This window comes from Eucalyptus grandis, chromosome 6 (assembly GCF_016545825.1).
Source record: "Eucalyptus grandis isolate ANBG69807.140 chromosome 6, ASM1654582v1, whole genome shotgun sequence".
Classification (NCBI taxonomy): Eukaryota; Viridiplantae; Streptophyta; class Magnoliopsida; order Myrtales; family Myrtaceae; genus Eucalyptus; species Eucalyptus grandis.
In genome coordinates this window covers 13,185,382-13,212,257 of record NC_052617.1, presented here as the reverse complement: position 1 = coordinate 13,212,257, position 26,876 = coordinate 13,185,382, and the positions used below count along the sequence as shown (strand labels likewise).

General features: G+C 40.2%; 1 protein-coding gene and 1 pseudogene across 2 annotated transcripts in view; one reads left to right on the top strand and one right to left on the bottom strand.

Moving 5' to 3' along the window:
- LOC108960305 (probable disease resistance protein At4g27220) overlaps positions 1-26,473 on the bottom strand; it is a 97,572-nt gene extending 71,099 nt beyond the window's left edge. For both annotated transcript variants that reach the window (XM_039314915.1, XM_039314916.1), the window contains exon 1: positions 26,405-26,473. In XM_039314915.1, the coding sequence (XP_039170849.1) occupies positions 26,405-26,459 (55 nt within the window). In that variant the 5' untranslated portion in view covers positions 26,460-26,473. The remainder of the gene's footprint in view (positions 1-26,404) is intronic.
- Positions 984-9,994, top strand: LOC104448296 (annotated as a pseudogene).
- Positions 26,474-26,876: the final 403 nt, after the last annotated feature.

The window sequence follows — 26,876 nt, the reverse complement described above, 5'->3', positions numbered from 1 at the left end:
AAGCCGTGTTTGACATCCAAAGATGTTGAGAACGGCCCTCCGTATCCTTGGCTTTACTTGAAATGGATTTAACGAGGGCTTGATCAATGGGTCGACTTTTCAAACTTCTCAATGGCCCAATGGCGGGAGCGGTCAACAAGCGATGTTGACGAGAGTTGACTCCGCCCACCAACGATGTTGTCGAAATGGTCCTGTCCTAACACGAACTAGCAGAAACTATCTCAAAGCCCAAAGAACCGTTCTAAAACGGTCGGTCCTAAACAGGTGGGGTTGGGCCTGGCAAGTAGGAAGTGCGCCTTTCCAGGCCCTCCAAGTGACACCGTTCAATTTCTCTTTCAGGCATCACTTTCCTTCAAAATCTTATTGGGAACTTTGTAAGATCTAGTGGGCCAACCATTCGGCCCATATGCATTTTCTTCTCCATACGTATGAAATCTTTGTGCATTCGCGTGCATAATCATGCGAATTTTTGCTCAAACTATTGTACTTAGTAAAAGGGAACGGAGGAATTTTGATATACGTTTCTTCAAATCTTAACCTCCCCCGCATCAATTGCTTCCTTGCCTAGGGGAGGGAGGTTGAAACCAAAGTCAAGAAGAAAGTGATATTTCAATTTCCGTGCATAATAGAGTAGATATCCCGTTGAAAAAATAGAGACATCGATCAGTTTTTCGATGGGGTTACCATGACCGATGCACCTATGCATACATACTCTTGCCGAGACTCGTGGTCATGAGTGGGTGTGGGGTTATAATTGTTAGGGGCCTAATATAAAAGTTCTATTTTGAGCCTGAGCATTATTACTACGAAAATAATGCTAGAGAGGCTCTTATTACTCTGTTATTGAAAATAAAGAAAGAAAAAAGAAAAGAAAAATAGAATGGGGCTGACCGGCAAGACATCATGGGCCCATTGGGCCGGGCTCGTCCTGCAATAAAAGCCCATTTCTCAAACAGATCGGACTGGAACTTGTTCATCGTCATTCAGACACGAACCCACGGCGATTGCCACGCGCCTCTCCAGTACGCGAATCCGGGGCAACGTCCCTCTCTCTCTCTCCTCTCTCTTCATCCAGTCTGCTGCTGCTTCTTCACTCGGCGAGCGAAGCGATGGACCAGAGAGCGCCAATGGAGGAAGAGTACTTCATGGAGGACACCTCCCGCTTGCTGGAAGCGGCTTCCGACTTCGCCCTCTATCCCGGTTAGGGCTTTTCCCGATCTCGGTTTCGTTTCTCTTCTCGGTTTCCCGGAGTTGTTTGTTTCATTTCTTCGTCTTTCGTGGTGCCTGCTGATTCAGGCGTCCAGAACGACGCGGCCGCGAAGGAGTTTCTCGATCGCTTTCCTCTTCCCGTCATCATCAGGTGACGTGTCTCGGACGATTCCGACTTCTTTTCTGCTTGATTCTTTTTTCTTCGGACAAGCTTGTCGTTCTGTTTCCTACCCATTTCTTTTTATCATCTTCGCTGGATTTCTTCGTTCTTGCGACCCGATAGCAACTCGTGACCGTCTACTGTTTGTTGACGTCGTTTTTTTGTTTTGTGGCTTTTTGCTGATTCTGACTTGCTCAAGAAGTTAAGAGAAGCGTTTGTTCGATTTTGGTTTTCTCGTATATGCAGCGCTTTGCAAACGAGAGCGGATGTGCCCGGTCTCGAAAGTACACTGGTTAATTGTCTGGAGAGAGTGTTCAAGACCAAATACGGCGCTTCCCTGATCCCGCACTTTATGGTATGCTCGAAACCTTCGATAATCTTAGGTTCCTGTACCATGGGAAGCCCTTTTGGATGGATTTGAATCGCTTCTCTATTGCGTTTGTAGTCTAGGCGGGTCTCTCCCCTCTGTGCGCGTATAAAAAGATGAGCTTCATGCTTCCCCAAATTTTTATTTGTTTGTGCAGCCTTTTGTACAAGTTGGTTTGCAGGCAGCTTCACAAGAAGTCAGATGTCTAGCTTGCAAAACGGTTAGTATGAAATAGGTTTTAACCCCTGCTATTGATTTAGGTCCAATGGATGATTTCTGTGTTCTGTGGCTATACGATTACAACACCAGATAGCACACGTTAACTTTTAAAATGCAGAATGCCAACCGCACTTAATTCACAGCCCTAACTTCCAATATCCTGGTCTTTAGCTTAGAGAATAAGCTGCCGGTCTGTAGTCATGAGGTGGACCACCTTCATGAACTTGCTGTAGTTCAGAAATAGCGAGCCATAGACAACTGCGAAATGAGCGCATCCTGTCATTACATAAAGATCTTTTAAAGAAAGTCAGCCATCCAATTCCAGAAAAAGCTTGGAGTTTTCCACATGCGGTCATTGCTCCGCACCCCACTGCACTTTTCTAAAACAAGGTTGTTGGTTTCCGTCCTCCTAAGGTTAGATTGATAATCACCTTCTTTGATGGGATTGGTTACAGACAAAGGGAAACAAAGTGTTTCTTGGTCGTTTACATTGATTTGCAGTTGATCCTAATTTGTCAAGAATATATAAAAGATCACAAAGCTCCCGGTTGCTTATACTTGGTAAAACCTTCTGTTTTCTTATAGTTAGGAAAGGAAAAACATGTCAAAGTCAGTTTTATCGACTTGATGAGATGTTATATATGTTTCTTCTGTTTGTCCATATTTCTACTGAATGATATTGGAGTTTAGAAGTAAGAATATTTAGCAAGTTACTGAACTTAGTTTGAGGGAGATATTTACTGGAGCTGTGTCTAGGAGAAAATTAAAAGATGAAATGTCCACCCTGAATTCAAAGTTAATTTATGCGGTGATTATATGTACCTCGCACTTTGAATTGTGCTCTTGGTTTTTCTATTTTTATTTCTTCTAATTATTAAAAAAAATTTCAGGTGTCTTTCTTGCCTGTTGGAAATTTCGGATGAAAAGTCTTTGTCTGCTGTGAAGATAGTTATTGACTACAATATTTACCCACTTTTTCTTGATTGCCTTGTTAATGGGTAAGAACATAATAGTGATTTTTTTTGTTTTTTCAATTGACTCTGTATTGTGGAATTTCTTGATCTTGACTGTCTACTCCATAGGCATGGTCTGTCGTTTAAATAGTGCTAGAAATGGGAAGTTTATGATACAGAGGAAGTTGGCCATGTATGGGTTTCCAGAAAGGTAGAAATGAGTTTTATACATATATTACATAGAGGAAGATGGCCATACCTAGGGTTTCCACGAAGGTAGAAGTAGTATATACTTATATTGGTAGAGGAGGGACTTTTGAGACCGAAATCCCAGTCTTGTCGAGTAAAGTGGCAGCCACTATGGAGATGTCCCTGGATCTTGCACCACGAGTCATTGTGATGTCCATTAAAATTTTAAGACGAATTGACGCTCGACATGTTCGGTGATTTGAGATGTCAAGGAGATAGCATCCGAATTTCCTAGTAAAAGAAAATGAGAAACGCTTTGCTCCCCACTTGAAAAACTACCAAGGATTTTGTAGAAATGCCAGCTTTATTTGGTATTCAAAGCAATTTATCAACTGGGACTGACAATTTTGCTAGAGATGCCATTACTAGACATTCTTTAGCGGACTCGTTATAGTGGTCCAGAGCTCAGTCAGTGAGATAGCGGGAATTAAGCAGCCTCTGCCCAGTAGCACCATCTGCTCTCTTAATAACTTTTATGGATGAAGTGAGGAAATCGAAAGAGAGGGAAGTGAAGGAATTGGAAGGAATTTTGAGAGAGAGAATATTTCTCTCCAAACTGACCTTTTGCTGCTTTTATGCCTTTCTTAGCAGACTTGAAAAGCATTACTGTTTTAAAGGGTAAATTTGTCATTATAACTTACATATGTTTACTTTTACCAACAATTCTCTTCTCTCCATAGTCTTCTATCCAAATGCTAAAGGAGAAAATTGCTCTCTGAAAAACTTTTGGAACGAAGAATTAATTGCTGTTGGATAAACCATTACGTAACTTGGATGTATGGCATGGTATTCTCTTCAAGTTCAGAAACAGTCTCTCAAGACTCCTACCTGGGTTTTAATAAAATTAAGCGGTGCTAATTTTAGTGATTGAAAATATCCATGTTAGAATTATGATGATTTGGTGGGAATCTCTTCCTATCTTAGTGAAATGTAGTTCATTTGTTCTATAGAAATGAACAAGTTACTGCAGCTTCAATGGATGCTATTAAGACTCTGGCATGCCTTCAAAGAGGTACAGTAAGGATTTGACTCTGATCCGTGCTCAGACTTATTTCTTATGGCTTCGGTTTATTGATATTATAAGCTACTTACCTGAGATGGCTGTCTTATGTTACCTTGCAGAACGTTGTTTTTCCAGCCAGTGACAGTGAAGTTACGCGTCTAAGAAACTTAGCAGCTCAATGCTCGTCATTGGTACGGATATATACATGTTGTTACTTGAACAGTTGAACTTACATTGCCTTGCATCAGTTAGCGAGAACAAGTTCGATCAGCTGGTTACTTCCTTTGTCTGGACATATTTGAAGAAGGGTAGTCACCCCCCCTTCCCCAAAAGACCCTCCTTTCTATCCAAATTATTGATTACAAGTGATGGATGCAAAATCCTAGGCACTAATGAATAGATAATTTGGTCACTGTGCTCAGATCTCAATCTTATGCGAAAAATTAACCAAGTGCTTTTGCAATGGTAGTTTTTGGTTGATTGTGATTTAGCCTTTGATGTAGACGTTATTATTGTACCATGAAGTCACGGAAGCTTATAGACGAAGTCCATACTTGCCTTTGCACTACGTTTGCACGTACGCCTACTTATCTACACTCGTAGAAAGTGGGGTACTGATAAAATTTCTAATTTCATAACCATGTTTCAGGGTCGTGTTTGGGTTCTAGCTTCGATAGTGAAGCTGTTTTCTGTCTCCAGTTCTGTTGCATCAATTATCTACAGTTCCAATCTACTAAGTTTATTTGAGGCAGAAATCAGCGATTCTCAAGACACCCTTGTAACTTTGAGTGTTCTGGAGCTTTTGTATGAGGTTTGTTAATCTCTATGCTTCTCCCTTTTTTACTTTCCCTAGTGAAGAAACACACTGCTTGCTCATCCACTTGCAGTTTAATATCTATGTGAGGGAGGTGATGTCCTTGGCATAGTGAACTACATACGTCTGTAACACTTATTGAGTTTAACCGATCTATGTTCCTTTGTTTCCCTAAATTTTCGTAATTCCTTTTCTCCTTCGCACATTTAACAAGATGGTTGAGATCCGGCATGCAACGAAAATTTTGTGGAGGACTGCACTTCTTCAGCTACTTGCTTCTATCATAAGGTAATTGAGAGCTTTCAATCTTGTTCTGAATTTTAGTTTCTACAGGTCCTAAACTGTCATCACTACAATAGCTATAATTGTTTGTAGCAATGCATTGTTGGAGTCAATTTTGAGGTCCAGAGCAATGATGATTTGCGGAAGACTACTGTCCAAGGAGGACACTTATATGTTTACAGACGAATCCAGTAGGGTTGATCCATCATTTCTGTGCATATGCCCAATATTTAGCTTTTGTAGTCATGAGCAGGTTAATTGTTTGGTTGGTATTGCCTTATGTCAGCACATTCTAAGCAAATTTGTGCACTATAATAGCCTTCACGCTTCAGATAATCTTTCTATCTCATCACAATTTAATGCAATAACTAATATTCAAGTTCTCACTGGTATAACTGAGGAAGTTGGTGTGCTTGATTGAGTGGCTTGTCTACGTTATACTATGGTTTCTGTAGCTTTTCTTTCAATTATAAAGTGACATTATTCTTGCATGATTTGTTTGTCCCATTGAGAATTTGCATTATGGGTTTACTTGAGTCCTTGCCCTACTGAGTGATAATTCGAAGACACTTGCTTTGTAGTGCAGGTGTCAGAATAGTTGTTTCTGCCATTGATGGGAGACTCAGCTTGTCAGAGAGTCTAGATACAGATGAATGTGAAGCTGCCCTTGAAGCATTAGGTCAAATTGGATTATGTAATACTTTAACCATAATAGCTGGTTACATGTAGGCTAGTAGAACTGCGTTGGTTTGCCATAGCTTGTCTGGCTGTTGTGTTCCCTGCCACAAGGAGGAGCTTTTATCGGTTCGCTATTTCACGAATTAAATGAATTGTTACCATACATCGAAAGAGAGAAAATATAGATTGCCTGCATGTTCCCTGCTAGAAGATGCCTAGCTTACTCATTCCATGCTGGTTTAACAGATTAGTGTACTTCTTTTTCCATCTCCACTCTTGCTGCAGTAGCGATCCTTTATTTATTTATTTTTCAATTTGTACCCTCGGCCATGGGAAACTAAGATTTTCTCTTCTCTCTCTGTCTTTTATTTTGGCTTTCAGCAACTCAGGGAGCTGAGTTATTGTTGTCGAGCACATATCGTGTTGCAAGACATGTAGTGTATGCTGCCTTTGACAGACAAGGACGTGGTAAACAGCTGGTGAGCAGATATATGACGCTTTTGTCCATGCAACTCTTTGTCTGTTTTGTCATGATCAATTATCAAATTAAGGGGATCCAATTAGTGTGAATATCTTAAAAATTAATGATCTTATATATAGCATGAGATGGAGTCAGTCCTTGTAATTTGAGAAGGTGATGACATCGAAGATGAGAGACAAAGTGAAAAGAACATGAGTTAGATACTGCATAAGTTAAAGCATGTCCCTTTTATAGAAGAAGTAAGAGGACTTTTAGAAACGATATTTTAATTACGTTAGAGTTTCACTGGTTCTTCAGTACTGTCTAATTTGAGTGACCTATTCAATGGATGCTTTACCCTGGATATGTGCTATGCCTAGATTTTTCTACTGTTATCAGTTTCACCATTCTTGCCACAATCTAACGAAGTTATGTTGACTCCATTTTCACATGTGCTATGTTATGAGTACTCATTATCTTAGGCAGTTTCTCTCATCACACATAAATGTACATGCTTTCATGCTTTCACCAGAATAGTGCAAACTGTGGTTAGCTTCTTGAGAGTTTGTAACTTGTCAAATCTTTGTACTGTAAATGTCTTGATTTATGGCTTACTCCATGACAAACAGTAAGCCGAGGTCAAAGATTTTACTTGTATCTCCTGTGGTAGTTTATTGATGATATGATATTAAATTGCTCAGGCTGCATTGCATGCACTGGGAAATTTGGCTGGAGATGCTCGGTCAGATAATAGTGTAATACTGAATGGTTCTGCAGAAGAAACCCTTAAGACTCTTTGATATATGAGGCTGCATCCAGGAGTCCAAAGCTGATACCATCGGTAAGTCGAGTTCTTTTGTCCACTTTTAGTGTGTTAGCTTATGGTAGTGGCTCATCTTTGTAATCTGTTCTTTAGTTGATGAGGTTCAAGAGCAAAATGGAGATTTTAAATATGAATTGTCTAGAAAAGCTAGTGATATGAAATGAAACTTAATTGATCATTTGTGATAGTGGAATGTGCCTGATATTTCAGAGAAGGGAACAAAGAAGCAAAATGGTGATATAGCAGTTGAGGAAATTAAGGACAACCTAGATTAACAAGAGGTCTCAAAATTGCCTTCAGCTTATTTTAGGTGCAGAGTTTGCGAAATCCATATTAAAGCTCATGAGCAGGTTGGCAGGTCCCATATTTGGGAGAAAATTCTATAGTCATCAACAGCAGTTCCTTTGGGTCATTGACTCATTGCGACCTTGAGTATACTCGTAATCTATATTGACATGAAGGTCTATGATCTCATAATGAACTCACGAGACTGACCTGTTTAGAGTTTCTCATCTTGTCTGTCTGTTAGCTTATTTTCTTCTGTGGAATCTCTTCCTTTAGTGCTTTTATGTCTATTTCAGAGCAAAAGCTAGGGAGCATGACTAACTAGCTGTTGCATTCACGCACTGAATAGAAACGATACATCTGACCTGTGAGATGAATGTGTGATGGATATAAGTCATTAAGCAACAGCCTTGAAGACAGTATGTAGAAACTGTTGAATGCTTGTTTGGCAACTCCTTAATTGGGTGTTTTAGCTCCTTTTTCTTTTCCCTTCCAATTGCTGAGCTTGTGCCATGATTCGCAGGGCCTTTTCCTATCAGTTCTTCAGCAGGAGGCAGAAACTCGTTTAGCGGTGTGTCATTTACAGATCTCTCTCATTTTTATAAAATATTACTCTGGACAAATGTGGAACTTGCTCTGCTTTGGATTTGGGCACAATATGTACGTTCCTTCGTGCATAACATGCATCAACCAACCTTGGATTTTATCTATAAAACCATTCAGAGTTCTGAGTATGTGGCAGATCCTCCTTCAGAATCTTATCCTCGGGCAGTGTGTTCTACGCTTGCTTCTTTAGCTGAAGAGAAAGAGGGGAGGACTGGAAATAGATGATTTTGTTATAGGAATTATGAATCGAGTTGGTCATTACCTTTCTGGTTGCTTCCTACTCTTTCTCAGTTTTACTATTGTGTATCCACTTATGGTTACAGCAAGCAGATCCATTTGGTAATCAGGAGCATCAAGTAGGATTTCTTCAATTTTCCAGGAAACATAATGATTGGTTCTATGTTATTTTCCTATGCACAAAAGAGGAAAAAACTTTTTGTAGGAGCCAAGCTTTCTTCTTCCTTAGATGTAAAGTATACATAAACTAAAATAATCAACGTGTAAGTGTAAATTGATGTTCTGGTCCTAAATTGGAGATTGACCGATGAATGTTGAGATCTATTTGATGGTTTTTAGCTATGTGCTTAATGAAGCTCATTGCTATTTGTGGTTAATTTCGCTTGTCAGCCATTGTGATGAGCTTGATATTTCCAGGGTTATAGGCGAATTACAGCTTTGGTAGCTAGGCCATGGTGCCTGATGGAGATCTGCTCAAAAGAAGAGATAGTAGATATCGTAACTGACCCAAGCATTGAAACCACAAAAATAGGTATTTTTATATTGCTCGCTTTCCTATTCACCATGTTACGGAAGCACCAACATGATCATCAGATGGAGATGTTATCCCTTGAAGCATGTAGGTTGGAGCTTTAGTAATTATGTCAACGCTATTTCCTTAAGCATAAGTGTTAGTGATTACATATTTTGGACCATAAATTTGTTATAGGTGATCTTGTGAAAGTTCTTTTTTATATTTTCTGTTTTTTTTTTCCTCCGTTTCTTCTGCTTTTGTTGTCTGCGGGGATGTGTCTTTGGGCCTTTCCTGCATTCTTGTTTATTTCTAAGTCCATTAATTTGAGTGGTGACTTAACAGACGCACAAATGCACACCGAGTAGAAGTCATCTGGAGTTGAATGTCTCTCTCTCTCTCTCTCTCTCTCTCTCTCTCTCACAGCGCACGCTTTTTTTTTTTTTTTTTTTTTAATCCTTGTGTTGACTGGGTTGAAGCATTGTCCATCGCTTGCCTCTCATTTAGCGTTTTAATTTGGATGGTGGACTTCTCAGGCATGGAAGCTAGGTACGGTTGCTGCCAAGCAATACACAAGCTTTCACACGTTCAACCAAACTGATGAACGATCCTTCTCTGGCTGGAATTGCTAGCAAGGTAAGATACACAGAGCGGAATGCGTCATTTCCGTGTTATACCTTGGCGTACCAAGATTTTGTTATGTAAAGACCCGGGTCGTGTATCTTTGTGACTTGATGATGTTCCCTTCTTTGCCCACAGTTGCAAGATGCTGTGAGAAGGGGTCCCTTTCTTGCAAGAAGGCGTCCCGAGGCTCAACCTGTTGTAATGACAGCCGAAAGATTCTAGACAAAGTCAATCTCCCAGAACTCGGGAGGAGCGTAAAATAGTCCGTGCTCAAGGCCGTCTTTCTTCTTTGTGCTCGGAAAAAACATGCCCGCTTCGGATGCTTGCTTGAATTATGGAGTTTTCGGACATGAACGGAACTTGTAAATCTCAGCAGGTTATAGGAGCCAACTTTTGGTTAATCCCCTGAAGTAAAAGCGTACTGCCATCGTCTCGTTATCTCCGGGGTGGGATCTCTATGCAACCATTTTTGGGGATTGAAATGATGCAGTGTGGCCAGTATTTTAGAGACCAACGACAGAGATTGCTAAACCACCAACGTGATTAGCAACTTGCACCATGATTAGTACCTCATCAATGATCGCGGTTAGGAACTTCTTTGTCATTAGCAAGTCGCTCGTCTCGGATTAGCCGGAAGTATCTCAAGGCGATTGACGAGGTTCCTTATAAGGAAATAGCGGAAATTACTGATTTAGCATTTTATACAGAAAAAAAAAAAAAAGAAAAAAAGAAAAAAGAAGAAGCTTCGGTATTTTAATGATTGGCCACTTTTTCATTGCGCTTAACGAAATCTTTTCGAAGTGTTTTTAGTAAGTTTCCATGAGGAAGAAAAACTCGCCTCTTCTAATGGCCCGCCACCCTTAAAGAAATCGAACCTTAATATAATTCCAAGTAGAAAAAGCACTTCTTTTCAACGTTGTATATCGTATAGAAGTAAGTATTCATCCTTTTTTGCCTATTTACTTTCAGAAGAATAGCAATTTCCAAAGTGGAAAAATAACTTCGAATTTATAAGGAATAATTAACCTTTTCGCGTAATTAGTGTGTTTTCAGAGAGTGAAGGGGTACGTTTTCTCGTTTTCTCATGTGGGAAGTAGATTTCAGAGTGTCGTATTTATTGCGCTTAAAGCTTCTATTCAGTCCGTAATTTCTCAATATGGTTAGTAATTTTTATGGAGGAAAGTTAGCTTTCGAAGAACTTTAGTAGTCTCAATATTTACACGAAAAATTAAATATCATTATAAAAACATAGAGGATTCGAGTGAGATTTGGTTAAAGCAATAATAGAAAGAATCAAAAGAAAAATCTTAGTCAAGCCTAATTTAATGATAGAAATAGTCTCTAAACTTTGACATGCAATCCTTAAATTATTAATTTGTTTAATATGATCCATGAACTTTATTTCCATGTGTGATGTGTTATTTGAACTTTTAATCGGTTTAATATGGTCTATGAACTAGTGTTATATGTTCAATTCAATTTCCTATCAATTCATGTTCAAGGGGTAATATTTAATATTTTTTAAGTGCGGGATTAAATTAAATATCTATTGAAAATTTGAGGATCATATTAAACAAATTAATTCAAGGACTACATTGGTCATGGGTATAAAATTTATAAATTACACTGAATAAATTAAAATTTCATGAATCATATTATACATAGGCTCAAAATTCATTAATCATTTGTGCCATTTTCTGACATAGCTAGCTTTTACGCACCAGCAAAGGGCAAAGGAGGGAATTTGCTCGTTTCCGCCGGCTAAACTTGCAGGGACGGAGCTTCTACAAGATAGGGAGCAGAGGAAAAGAAGCTTACCACGGAGAAAAATGGCGAGCTTATCTTCTTCTTGCTTCGCTCTTCCCCGCAAATTCAAATCCCTCTCCCTCCACTCTTCTCCTTCTCACGGTCGCATCGCTTTCAATTCCCTCCGGTTCTCCACAAGCGTCTCGCGCGACGTCTTCTGCACCGGAGGTAACCCGCCGACGACGACCTTCCGATTTCCCCCTCGCTGCCTCTTCTTCTTCTTCTTCTACTCAAGCATCTCAGCTCCATCGCTCGCTTCTCGTTGAAGATGCGCAAGGATATTCAACGGAATCATTCATATATCATTGCACAAGTCAAGATCAATTAATATCGAATCTGATTTTGTATATAATATTGTTTCATTTTATTTACATACAACATGTACTATAATACACATTCTGTACATTGCGTGAATATACTGAAATAGAAGAGAAAATTTCCCCTCTCACTTCCTTTCCTCTCGTATTCTTCATCTTCTTACATGGTATCGTAGCGGGTCGCACCTTTAATCCGCTTCTTCCGCCTTGATTCATCCTCTTCTCGGTCTTCGATTGTCCGCCGGAAGAATCTAGCTAACTTGCAAAACACATTAGCACTCCGGCGCAAGAATCAACACCTTGAGGAAATCACATTGAAACAGACGAAGGAAAAGAAAAGAGGGAGATCTCCATATCGTCATGGTTGACAATCAACCTCAATTACCTGTGGATGCAACGACCTCGAAGCACAAGATCAAGTGCATAACGTCATAGGTCGGACGATCAGCCCGCAATGGGCAATTTTTTCCATGGCAACCCGCTTGGGGTATCCCCATTCGGGGACTTCCTACCAGTGGGTACCAATGCCCATATACTATGGAGGAATCCATTATAATGGAGATGATTAAGAAATTTTCAGTGATGTTTTTGGATTATTATTTAGCCCGAGGATTATTAGTCCCCGAAATCCAAAGCATAAGATCGTTTGGGTACCTTCCAAGATTTTAGAAAATTGTATAGTGTCCGATTATAAGGTTCATCTAAATTGACCATTTACCTTTTGTCGATTGAATGTCATGGTCATTGGTTTATTTGGAATATAACCACAATTAAAAGCATGTTGCCATCGCGAGTATAGAAATTTTTTCTATACTCCGCATATGGTTTTAGATAGAATTTATTTCTTTTTCTTTCTTTACGTTTTCTTTTCCTTTTCTTTTTGCGGACGAGTCATCGGCCATGGTTGGCAAGGGTTGGCCTCGCTTGGGCGAGCGGCATAATGAAAATGGAAAAAAATGGCAAGGAAGAAAAGTATTAAGAAAATTATTTAAAATGTCACCATGTCAACTAGGAGGGATGTCGACCAAAAGAAAAAAAAAAATTAGGAGGGATGGACAGTCACCTAGATTAAAATTGAATTAGTACTAACGTGGAAATGTTTAGGACGAAATTGGTCAAATTGAAAAAATTTAAGATTAAATTAATACAAATACAATAGATATATAACATTTTTGATACTTTTTCCAAGTGAACTAGTGTGGATGACCTAGCGTAGATGAGGGACACAACTTGGGCATCCAATATTTCCCCCATCATGGGGACAAAAAGTGGCACCAAAATGTGGGTTCGAGAATTAGATTTGTTTTGTATATGACACCTGTGACGGACAATAGTTTCTTTTATTTGCTCTTGCTAGTTGCTTTCTTCAATATATATATATAACACATGGCATATAGTTTAGAAACATTTTATTTTCATTTTGTTTTATTTTAGGCCACCGAAGGGAAGATCTTTCACATATTCCGTTCAAATTTTTCATATTTTTAAGTAATATACACTAAAGGGTGTATTTTGTGCAAAGAGGAATTTTTCTGGATAGAATATGCGAGAAATACGAAATGGAATATTTCATGGAGTGTGTATTTCAACGACATATTTAGGGGTATAATGAGCAAAAAAAAAACAGAAATAAAATATATCGCGAAGATACAATTTCTGGGCCTATAAAAGACATTCCGTACGAAAAAGACAGGGGGCCTCTCTCGGTTTCTAGGTCAAGGAAAAGTCAGAAGGAAAAAGAAAAGACAAGAAAAGCGACCGGTCTGCAGAGAGAGAGATGACTGGTGAGTGACGTGAGAGAGAGAGAGAGAGAGAGAGAGAGAAAGAAAAAGGGGGCCACCGCGTCGTCTTCTTCGCGAGGGAGAAGCTCGAACGCGCCAGCCGGCTCCGTCCGGCCGCTGTGCCGGTACCGCGACGCCAGACACCACTGCACCTCACCACCTCACTGGTCCGCTCGCCGCCGCCACGCTGCACCGACGGTCTTATCGCTCCACCTCAGCCCTCGCCGACGCCTGTGGTGCTCCTCGACACCCGTGCCTGCTCGCGACCCAGCACCCGGCATTCCCTGCTCCGGTCGCGACCTCCGCCGTCCTTCCTTGACGCCACCGCCGCTCCACCGACCTCGCCCCCGACTCGCTGGCGGCCCACCGGCCCGCGAGCCTCCTGCTGCCTCTTCCCCGTGCCGGTCGTCGCTGCGCCTCCCCCGGAGCCGGACCTGAGCCGGATCGCAACCCCCCCCCGCGCTCCGACGACACTGCTGTTGTCCCTGTCTTGTCTGTGCTTGCAGATCTCGGCCGGTGCTACTCCGGTCAGCGACTTGCCGACGATCCGACGCCTCTGCCCGAGCCCGAGCCGAGGCGCTCCGCTCTCTGCCTCAGCCTGAGCGAGGCCGCCTGCCGCTGCTCCTCGCGACGCCACCGATCCGCTCGCTACTGGTCCTCCTTGCCGGAGCTCCGACGACCGGCGACCGACGGTGAAACTCCCTCACCGGGGCGACCATCACGTTGCTGCTTTGCTTGGAAGGAAAAAAAAAAAAAAAAGAAAACAAAAGAAAAATTAGGTAGTTTTTCTTTTACTTATTTTCTTTTACTTATTTATCTCATTTTATTTCTGTTATTTCTGTTATTTTATTTTATTTGCTCTTTTTTAGTATAATTTTTTTTTTGGTAAAGGTAATAATATTAATGAGAATGGACAAAAGTACAAAAGATCGGATCCAAACAAGCACTCTTAACAAAGGAGCAAGAGTGATGGGGATCCAATAAAAAGCCCGAGGGCGCCAGCAAGAACACAAAAGCTAGGAAGCCAACAAACAAGACGTAACAATAGGAGCCCGTAGCCTCCCCAGCCCTCAAGCCCTCAAAGCTGAAAAGTAGAGAACAGAGGAGGAAGGAACCTGCAACTACAAGAACAAGCGCAGACCGAAACAACAACAAACTAAGGAGGAATAGCTACAGAGGAAAAGATCATGGGGTGGAATCCCCACCCCTTTTGCAGTCTTCTGTTCCTCGGAGAAGGAAGAACTTCCGTGAATGTGAGTGCTTTGTCCTTAACCACCTTGATTAGGTGATTTTTAAGGGCAGGGACCACCGAGCATTCACCCCCGAAGATAATCGCATTCATCTTCTTTCAAATGAGATGGCACAAAGCACCGAAAGAGAATCGAACTATCCTGTGGTAAAAATCCTTCCCCATAAGGAATTTCCTGGCCCAAATGAGCGCCTCTCTCCAACATCTATTCCTCCATGGCAAGTTACATCTGGCCGCCCAAATTATTCCTTGATGTAATGATGAATTATCCGCCAAGAAATAGCCTGTGAAATTTGTGATTGTCGGTCCGATTTTCGCACCCGAAATTCGACTCACAATCACTTTAAAAAATTGCTAATCCGATTTCTTGCCCGAGATTCGATTCGCAATTTTATGTAAAATTAGCTAACTCGATCTTATGCGTGAGATATGATTCGTCAATTTGGATATCATCTTGCTCGATTTGCTGTCGTGTCATTTAAGTTAAATTTCTTTAAAATAAAAAAATAAAAAACGTAGGCTAGAATTAGGTTTATTTCTTATTTTAGGGTTTGCATATTTGGAGTAGAAATTTTATTCTGAATTTTATTTAAAATAAAAATAAAAATAAATATCAAATCAATTAATTTAGGTTGCTAGTTTTTTTTACTTGGATTGCATTGTTTAATTATTTGGCAATTATTAATTTCGAAATTAATAAACAAAAACACAAAAAAAAAAAAAAATCATCATACATATGTCATGTAGAGTTAGGGCATCTTTTTGTATGTCATTGCATATTAGGGTAAAATTGCACTTAGTTTAATTCTAGATAATATTTTTCTTAATTTATTATAAGTTTAGGTATTTTCTTAAATAGATTGCACCTTAGAATTATTTAGGTTGAGATAATATTTTAGTTTAAATTAGGATTTGGCTTAGCCTAATTCCTAATACAAATTGAATAGGATCTTAATCTAGCTAGATAATTTTCACATTTTATCTAATTCAGAATTTCTTTAAAAAAAAAAAAAAAAAAATGTCTTAGAATAAATTAGTTTTATTTCATATGATGAATTGCATTCTTTAAGAAAAAAAGAAAAATATCATATGCATGTCATTAGGATTAGATTCATGAAATGAACGTCATTTAAAGATTGTTATTAGGTCAATTTAATTAGAAATGGCATGTCATTAGAATTAGGTCATTTAGTTATATTGCATTGCATATTGCATGATTCTCATTAAGTAAAAACAAAAAAAGAAATTGCGTGTTAATTAGAAATCATATTTAAAGTTGTTGATGTGGATTCTAATCTAATATTGCAGATGCTTTCGTTGCTTTGAGATAAGTTTTTTTTGCAATTTATTCATTGTTTATCTAGGTGTTAAATTGGTGGATTGCACATTCGCATGATCACCTCACATGTTAGAGAAATAAATTTAAAATCAATTTAAGTTGCTTGCAAAAATATTTTTGAAAATAAAAGAATGGTAGCGAAAGGGTATTAGAGAAATCTAGTGTAACAAAGTCTCCGTACCCATAGTCTCTGGTTCGTAGGAGTAAGGTAAAACTCCCGTTACTTTACTTGGGTTTCTAATCGACCCACCAAAAATAGATTAGTGACGACTCCTAAATAAAATCTATCTTCATGTTAAGAATCTGAACATAAGTCGCAAATTGACATATGTTTGGGAGAGCCCGAGTTAGGCCTAAGATAACAATCCATTACCAAACCCTAGGTGGTTCACACCCAAAAATTTGGTCGCGATAGTCAACACCAAGTAAGGCATCCGACATGGTCATTAAACAATAAAAATCATCCATCATATGGTAGGTGACATGTCACCCTCTCATAATGACCAGAGAGGGACATCCTCTCCCATAATAACTAGAGAGAGTATGTCGCTCTCTCATAATGACCGGAGAGGGACATCCTCTCTCCTGATAACTAGAGAGTATTTCGCTCTCAAAGGGGGACATATTGTCTGCTTATCCTCCCTCACAAGAGAGTGACGTACTCTCTGGTAATAACCAAATTTGCATATACTTTTTCAGAACTTTTTAGATTTATATAATATTTGAATTTTTAGCAAGAAAGTAAAAATTCACTATTAAAAAAAAATCTTAAAAAGAAGAACCTAAAAGTTAACAGGATTGTTCATATTACATACCTACCACTATGTAGTGGTTTAGCCGGGACGAAAACAAGAAAATGACTAAACAGGTCATTAACAAAGGAATTGCTTGTGTCCTAGTGATTTTGAGGAGGTGGAATCGTTTCTCATTGGATTTTGCCAAAACAATTTATGGTTCCAAGAATTTCGTGTGGACGAGTTGGTAGTAGCGTTATACAATAAGGATAGATGGTGTGATCAATTGGAAGGCGGCTAGTTGCGTAGTTCAACCAAACCTTGTATTCTATTCTCAATTCTCTCACCTTCTTTACGATAATTCCTCTCTCATTCGCGTGTTAAATAATGAAAAAAGAAGAAGAAAAGAACATTAGATTGCACGGCCATATGCTTATTATGATTTAGTTAGTTAATGATGTGGCAACACATGTGACACTATTTGAGGAAAAATTTTGCCCTGTCGTCCTCTGGGCTTAGAGCTTCTATGATCCCTCGCGAGATCAATCCATTATCATATTCAAACGCACTTTATCTTAACTTACGAGAGAGCGGGTGGCAACCAAGGACAAAGCAGGAGTTTTTCTCCTCTAGCTTTAAGTCGAGGTGCAAAATATTGATAATTTAGAAATAAAGGATTCAAAGTGACATTTAAATAAAATGTAAGGAGGATGATTTGTATTTTGGTGACTTCAAGACAGATATTAATTAATGAAATGGAGGGGAAGACTAGTTGTTTCAATCTAAGTTTGTCCACTCACTTGCCTAAGAAAAATGTGGCAACTCACAATAGGTTTCTTAGAACCATGGAGAAAAAAAGGATAAAAATAGATGGAAATTAGTGTGCGCTATTTTGTGATTCTTTGTAGTTAAAAAGATCAGAAATCCAGGTAAAATATGAAAAAGTGAACGATTCAAGTAGCACCTATTTGTTTCACGTATATTGACATGTATACGCGAAACAATTTGCAACTAGCTTCACAGAAGCTATCATGGCTCAGGCCAGAGCCCATTCAAAAGCCTGCAAGCCTATATTTTCAACTTGGCTCGGTCAGCACTCGGATGACTGTACGGTACTTCTTTTTCTTCCCTTATCTACCTCACCACGCCCGCTCGGCCATGCACATGCAAAAGCAGGGTCTAAATCTCTTGTGCAGAAGAGAAATGGAACGATAGGGAACCATACACAAAGAGATCCATGGTACACTTGACGTCCTGCCAGGCCGTGCAGAACCCAGCTATGGAGTCACGTGTCGACAATGGATGAAGAACTTGAAAGGGAAGGGAGGAAAAGGGAAAGAGAGTGAGAAAGTGTAGGAAAATATCAAAGAAGAAGGGAGATAGCAGTGGATGAGGAGGAGCTTCTGTCTGTTAACGTTCCACATCCATTTCCCATAATAGTAATCCAAAAAGGAAAAGTAAAAATGAATTATTACCATCAAGCAATATCACGTCATTTTTATCACAATAACGACACAGCAGTTGCTGAAAAGGCGAAACGTCGCTAATGGCATTTTTTGCATTTGATTGAAGACTTCAACCGATCTTTTGTGCTCCTCATAATTAAATCCATTTTTATTTCAAATCAGGGAAGGCAAAAGGTTCAGATGAAGTCTATCTTCAGGTTCCTACAAGATCAAGAAGATTACCATTAATAGTGGCGTGTACATTAAGACGAGCTATGCGTCACTATTTTAGAATCTCTTCTAGTCTAGAGACTAAAGTCAGAGCAAGAATTTCTGCATATTTTTTTTTCTACGACTAACATCAACCTTCTTCTGATTTAGCAATCAAAATATACAACTTAAGTTTGACCTAGATGGTTCCCAGGTCATTGATCAAGTCCTACTATCACTCCATTCTATATTTTCTCAGAATGCAATGCGCGATTGTCACAAGACGATTCTTTCGATCGCGAAGGCACTTAGAGTTTTGAATCGCCTAGTCAAGTCTAAGTAAGCCTTGCTCTCACTCACACTCTCGCACTCAATGAAGGGAATTTCTAGAGAGAGAAAGTAGAGAGAGAAGCTCTAGAGATACTTGTAATACTCAAATGAAGTTGATGACACAAAAGGAGAGAGGGCTCCCTATTTATACAAAAGTCCTCTAATCACAAACCGTTGGTCTTCTACATTATCTAACGATAGGGATATCAATTCTCGTCTAATCGATTCAATGGTAGAAATGTGCTTAATCTGATTGTGAAGGATGTTGACCCTCGTCACATTAGTCAAACGGTGGAGATTGATCTCATCTAATGGTTGAGATCATCAATCCCCGTCGAACTAATCCGAGGGCAAAGAATAAATCCCCTTACAAACTAATGGTCTTGATGAGCCCCTTTGGATTGATGACGTGACGTCCTTGGTCCGTGACATGATGCGCTTTCGTACAATCGGATTTGTTGCAAACGATATTGAACGCTGCGAATGTATAGATTGCTCATTTGTCTGACTTCATGTGTGCTCGTAAAGTTTGTCTTTTGATAATGCAAATTTTGGAATCATTATTACTATGATTTCCAAGAAAGAAAGAACAATGTCATTCCTTGTCTTCATATAAAGGCTATGTCTGAATGAAGACCGCTTAGTCTGTTTTTTCATTACAAACAAGGTTATTTCCCTTCCAGATTCCAAGTTTCCACATTTCTGTCGACCGTTCTTTCTTCTATATTCGCATTTAATCCCGTCCCATTCAGCTCAATATCAGCACCAGAAGCTATAGCTTGAAAATAAATCCCCAGGGGTTAACAAAATCAAAGAAACTAACAAACCAGAAGAAAGAACAATCATGACTTTTATATTTGCTCCTTGAATGTCCAAAATGGTTACGGTGATGACTTTAATTAAATTTCCTACTTCTTTTTACTACTATCTCTAACAAAAGCAATCCAAATCCACAATCATCAGATTTCACTCTAAATCACCCAAGGCATATGTTGGCAGCAAAAGCCCCTATCGAACAGTCATGTCTCAAAACTGTCCTAAAGTTTATCAGTGATCTTCTAAGAAACAAGCTGCAGACTTTCTAAGTATCATTATTTGTACTTGTCCTTTCTGCTTCGTCCCGTTGCCAATCCCCAGTCTGTAAATTTAAGATTCATAATAGCACCCAGAAAGTACACTGCCTGTTTTCAGGTCCTTGTGAATGACTTTTTAAGTATAGACTCATCGTGGATATAGGGAAATCATGCAATTCCCGAGACAATTTCACTATTTCAATGAAGTACCAGCCCACCCTCCGGATGATCTGTTGGTCGATTTAGCTCCTCACACCCTTTTTGTCTCAAGCATGAAACTCGCGCATACAAATTATGTCTCGGACACAAAATCAATTTACCAGGCCCTATGCTCTTAGTCCACAAGCTAATCCCCGGTTACCATGGTGTTCACCATATCAACAATAACACAAAAATCAGAATTTCTGATCGTCATCATTCCGTGAGGCTCAGTCTGCTTCCGCCTTCGTTGCGCATGCCGGAAATACGCACATGTGAAGATCGCACCAATGGTCAACACTATCATGCACTAAATATTCAGGACTCAACTGAATGAAGCCAGGTCTAGTGGGACGCTCGGAACGTCAAGTCTTTTGACTAAACATTCACCGTAGATACCATCTGTCCATAAACTCATAAGGGCCCATTAGATACTTTCCTCAGCCAGAGAGGTACAAACATCATCGTGCCAAGACGTCCGTGTTTATTTGATTTCGTCAGGTGTCTTCCTATGTGTTCTGAATTTAAGTGCTAGGATTTCCCTGCTAAAACCAGTGGACAAGAATGGGTTTCTGCATGAAAACCTTCTCGAAAGCATTAGTCACAAGTTGGACGCTCAGATGATTTCTAAGACGGTCAACATTGCGGATGTCATTAAAGCGTGTCGAATGAATAGCAACTAGTCTGCTCCAAACCAAGAGCATCTCCCACAGTAGATTGTACTTTAAGTGGTAGACCATCATATTCATATCCAGAACAATTCTATATAAGATTTGTCGGAGAAGGAGGAAGAAGGGGCACGGGGGGGATGGAAAGATATACAAACCGAAGAATCCAGAAACAAGACGTAGTTATCATAGGTTATAAAATAAGGCATAAATTAAGCATATGTCATCGCAAGGTTCAGAGGTACTTTAAACATCAATCGAGCAGGATGATGTAGCAATGGCTTTGAGGTTGATGTCCACTGCCATCAGAAGACGATTCATACTCAATGGGATCCTCCACGGCTTCATCAGTCTGGGGGCAGAAATATTCTTTTGTTAGTCGCTCGCAAAGTGGGTCCGAAGAACCCAAAATCAGTTGAGAAAGGGAGTGGTAGAGGCGTTTTTCTGTAGTTGGCGAGCAACTGATGCCCAAGGACCTTTCTCGTACTCATACCCAATATCATTGTGTACCACATGACTATTCACGAGAAATCTATATACAGATTGCGGTGCATTTTGAGAGAGCTTAGAAAAACTTGAACTCTGGCCAATTCATTTGTTGACACCTACGCCCATCTTATTTCTGTCCAATATTTGTGCTTCCGAAAGACCAGCCCTCATAGATTTCACAAGGTTCTAGATATAGCTAGCCCCTCATTTATTTCTCTCCTCCAAGAATAATTTTAAGGGATCAGAGACTTCTTTGATCAAATTAAAGAGAGAATGTAAACAATCTAAAGAAATAAGAGACTCCTCCGGCCAACCTAACCCAATCAAATTAAACATAAAGAAATTCAATAAGTTCAAATATGCAATCGGAAATACAAAGTCCCTAAAAAGTATTCCCGAAGAATAGTGATCAATTTAAGAAGTAAAAAGAGACTTGAAAGTGCAAATAGAAGTACCGAATGAGGTAAAATAGAAAAGACAACAAAAAGGAAACGTAAAAAGCATTTAACATGCTCTCTGAAACTATCCCAACCAATAAAGTAGAAAATTCCCAATCAAATTCTACTTTTACTAGGCTTTAGCATCCTTCCGACGAGGATGTCACGATGAATTTCAATTTTATTGTACGAGAATTCTGCAGCCACTAATCAATTCTGATCTCTGTGTCGTGATCATTTTGTGACCACAAAAACTGCTCACTTATAACAGAGGGATTTGCATATCAGCATATGCAAAATTTTGTATACTCAGAATGGCCTGTGTTTAGAAAACCGGTGTGAGAAAATCTTTTAAATTCCCCCCCCCCCCCAACAACCCCCAAAAAAAAAATAAAGAGAGAGAGAGCGAGGACTAGAAGCATTGTCATTTATTCAAAGTTAAGGGAGATTTTTTTTTTTTTTTTAAATTCTTGAACATCGTTGAAACAACTAAGGTTTAATAATAACATGACTACTATGCTGCACTTTCAAGCTGTAATGGAATTCACTTATCAGTGTGTAGCACAGGCCTAATTGCTAGTTTCTGAGCAGTTATGAGGCATAACACTCACTATAAAAGTTAGGAATAAAATAAGCAACCCATACTGCGGGAGAACCAATCCTTAGAAGGGACCAAGGGAGATGGAAAGGATAAAAGAAGTAAAATTTGTGCGCGACTTACCAAGAAACTCGATGAAGTGTTCAAGTGTAGAACGGGCAAGGGGATGATCCCACTCCAGCAACTCCCACGTCTGCCGATTTATCCGAATCTCTTGAAGAGAAGGGGGAGGAGAAGGGAGACCATTGTCAAGCACAGGCAGCTGCAGAGGAATCCCCTTCAGTTTTGGACAATTGTCAATAGATATCAACTGGAGGGAATTGCATCTTGTGGTCCCATCGCATATGCTCTTCAGCTCTGGAAGATTACATAGACCAAGGTTCATTAACTTCGGGAAGGAAAAGTGCGTCATTTTGGCAACAGTGCCCATTATCACCTCTATGCCCTTGCAGTCTTTGACTAATATCTCTTGGAGGAAAGGGAGGTGGAGCACCATGTCTTGCGTCAGCAGCGCCCTCTTCATGTTGTTGCAACAATTTACTTCAAGATATGTAAGGCGACAAGTGGCTCCGCTCGGCAATGGGCCACGTATTATCTCCTCTAAGTTCTCACAACTCTTCGTTATAATCTCCTTCAGATTTGGAAGGAGAGTGGTCAGCCACTCCCATTCCATCACTCTCTTCATTTCATGACACCTGGACAATTCCAATGATTGCACACTTTCTGGGAGCAGAGCGTAGCGATCACCACTTGTTCCATCTATACTCGCAGCGATATGGTCGCAACTATCAATTAGTAAAGACCTCTCACTCTTCCTCCCACACCAAAGGCTGAAATTTTCTGGTGCGCCCATCATGAGCCTGTACCGTTGGCAACTATTTCGCTCGAGAGACCCCACGCATGCATTGAACGTTTCCACATTGGAAACAGAACAATGAAGTTCCTCCACCTTCGGTAATTTTACCTCTTCTCCTGCCCCTAGCTTTTTAATCGCGAGATATTGCAAGTTCACCAGCTTCCCCAACACTCCCTCCGGTAATGTCTCTATCTCTGTGCCATCTAGGGCGAGGTACCTCAGGTTTGCCAACATCTCCATACCCTCTGGCACTTCTTCAAGACTTTCGCACCCTTTGAGGTCCAACTTTCTTAGGGATCCCAACTTTCCAACATAAGGAATAAAGCGTAATGCGAAACAACTTTGCAGTAACAGTGCTTCCAAGCTCTCCAACTGGGAGATGGAGTCCGGTAATTTCGTGATTCCGGTGCGGCCCCCGGATCTAGAACCGTCAGCCCCTTTAGATGTCTGAAGAAAGATTCATGGATGTCTCCCAAGGTCGAATTGTTATACAAAGACAGCCGCGTCAGTTTAGGGCAATTTGGTGATACGTTGTATGGCATTTCTTCTATTTTGTTGCCTTGTAAAAAGACTTTCTCTAGACGATCAGTCCAGAATACTTCCTCCGGTATTTCTTTCAACCCCATATAGGCCTTAACCATGTGAGTTGTGCTCTGCACTACATGCAATGCCATGTCCCTTGTCAATGGGTGTAGATACCGATGCCCTTTTTCAGGATCCAACAGCCCGGCCCCTTCTATTTTATCCAATATATCGTTACCCTGATCGTACAGTCCTTGCCTGGTGGCAATTCCACCTAACAAACCTTCTTCTATAAAAGACTCTATCAAATACTCTCGATTTCCAGAACAAAGCATTGAATGCAGGAAACACTGTTGCACTTGTTCATTACCCAAGCTCGAGTAACTGAGCTGCAGACTCTTGAACACGTCAAGCTCCATCCTGGACTCTTCTAAATTTCCCAACATGTCTCTCCAGTCACACTCTTTCTCTACCCCTCTCATGCGAGTTGCAATCTCAATGATCCCAAGTGGTAGACCACAACACCTATCAAGAAGAGACCTTGCAATTTGTTCAACTTCCCGAGGGAGTTCTCCTGCAAAGCAAAGCGTCTTTAAAAATAACCTCCAAGAATCTTCCATATCGAGAAGCTCTATCTTAATTTGCTTTTGGCAAAGCATCATACGACACACATCTGGTGATCGAGTTGTCACTATCAACTTTAGTTTGCCCGTTTCGACTGGAATACCCACATCCTTAACTTCAAAGGCCTTCCAAAGGCCATCTAAAATTAGGATGCATCCCTTCTTTGAATTCAGATGTCCATACAATAGGCCCGCCCTTCTCTTCACGTCCCTCTCATTCGAAAGATTGTCTAGTCCAACCGCATTGGCAATCTCTTCTTGTAGCGCATAAACACTATAATCCTGAGGTACAGCAATCCAGAATACATATGACGGAAGATAAGCAAGTAGACTAATATAGACATGCTTCAAAATGGCCGTCTTGCCCACTCCACCCATACCATAAACACCGAGTATGAAAGACTCATTCCGCAATATAGTGAAAAACATCTCATTCACCTTCCGTCGAGTTTCTTTGCCTAATAATTTTTCTATTGTCACCGAGGGAGATGGTTTGCTAAATCTAGCAAGTGCCATCGCCTCTTGCCGAAATCTTCCTGGAACCAGAAGAATCTGTTCAACTTCTTTTCTCAACCCTTCCACCTCTACTACTTTCTCCGGTGGAAAAGATATTCCTTCTCTAATTGCCCGCGCTACACTCCAATATTGCTCTTCTATCCTCATCCACTTCGACTTTAGCTTGTTCATGTCTGCTTGGCGACTGCTGATGAGTTCTTCCAGCTTTCTTTTGAGAGACATCATATTCGCGTCGGCAAGCCCACGGGTACCTCGTTGACTCTTAGCCAGTCCAAGATGCGGTCTCGCACCTAAACACAATTATAAGTGAAAATTCACTATTGGGTACTCCTTAGATATTCTTTATTGGTATGTTACACTCATGGAAATAAAAAATTGTAACTTTGTATTCATTTTTTCGAACAAAAATATTACATGCAACATTCGATACGATAATTATTATGTATTGTAGGCATTGATGTCACGATAGTGAAATACTGGCGACTCCATATCATGAGCTCTTCATTGGAAAAGAATTGATTTAAAATTAAAAGTCATGGGAATTATCTTTGATAAATAATTTAACCATATAAGCCAATGCTCATGTAGCAGATCGGAGGGGACAGGGAGAGCCATGGCTTTTCAAGATTTGAAGGCCACACTTCAAAACATTTGTCTTTTCGTTTTCAAAGATCTAGTGATTATCAATGACCGACTCTAAAACTCCTCTTGTCCTATTAATTCCTGACCATTTTCAGTTTCTCTATACCTGTATCACTTTTCTTAGGTGAAGATTAGAAGACAAATAAGGCGGCCTGCACAAGCTTCAACGTATGCCAAATTTAGAGATGAAATTTAGAGATGCACACATACCATGTGGAACCTCTGTATTGAGTTCTCCCTCTTTGGCATTCCGCGGGCGTGGTATGTTGGTTAAAGCAGCAACAGACTGATTGGGAAAATTCGTCTCAGCCGATGGAAGAAAGGTTGACGAACCTGCACCATAGCTCAGGTACGGCATGGCAACAAATGAAGTCTTACACCGAGCAACTTCACTGCCCGCAGTCAAGGGCTGATGCGAACTCTGTGTAAGGTTGGATGAACCTTCATCATTGCCTTGTCTCTTGCTCGATTCCACTGCTCTTTCATCCTGCAGCACCTCTGGTGCTTCTGATCTCACTCGGTCATTGAAGACCTTACAGCCAAGAATTCCACATCCTCCTACCCCAGCAAACTGCGCCTTGATCCTCTTCGTGTCTCCAACGTACTCATTCCCGCAGAAGTTACACTTCCGCTTGTTATTAGGCAGAACCTCAACAACTGAAAGTGGATCCAATGCTCTCGGCATTTCCCCTGCATCCCACGAAAGGGTAAACGGATGGAGGCTTTCTTATATAAAATACAAGGGAGACAGATTTCAAACTGTGCTCTTCAGATTGAAAACCATAAATTGCTTCTGTTTTAAGAAAGCAAATGCTCTTTATGTAGGTGATCTAAGGGGATAGAGAGCCATTGCTTTTCAAAATTTAAATTTCACACTTAGGAGTATCGTTCTGACCATTTTCAAAGATCTATTAATCGTCAATGACCGACTCCTAAGCTCCTCTCTTCCTATTCATGTTTATTTTGTGTTTTTCTATAACTATCAGAAATCTGAGGTCCTGCCTATACCCCTATTATTAGGTGAAGATTAGAAGACAAATTAAGCATCCTGCACGAGCTTTTACAAAAGGGGAATTGGGAGATACACATACCTTGGGGAACCTCTGTATTGGGTTCTTCCTCTTCTGCATTCAGTGGGCGTGGCATGTTAGAAAAATCCTCTGCATTGGGTTATTCAGTGGGCATGGCATGTCAGACAAATCAACAACAATTTATTAGGCGGAAACTCAACAAGCTCCCACAATTTAAATGTCGCACTCGGCATTTCGCCTGTAACTCACAGAAGAGTGAACAGATATGTTTCAAGTGACTGGGTACCAACAAGCAAGACCCTGGGAACTTCTTTTGAAAAGACAGGAAACAATCCTCAAATTTTGCTCTTCAGATTAAAAACTATTGTTCTGTCGTTTGCTTCTTATACACAAGCCCGGCTTAGTTTTTCTGCGAATGACTCGGATGCAGCAAATTGTTCTACCAACTCAAAATTTCAGCCTATATGAACCTATATGTGAAATCATAGATTCATAATGAAAAAAAGGGACACGGAATTGGAGATTTGTAAGG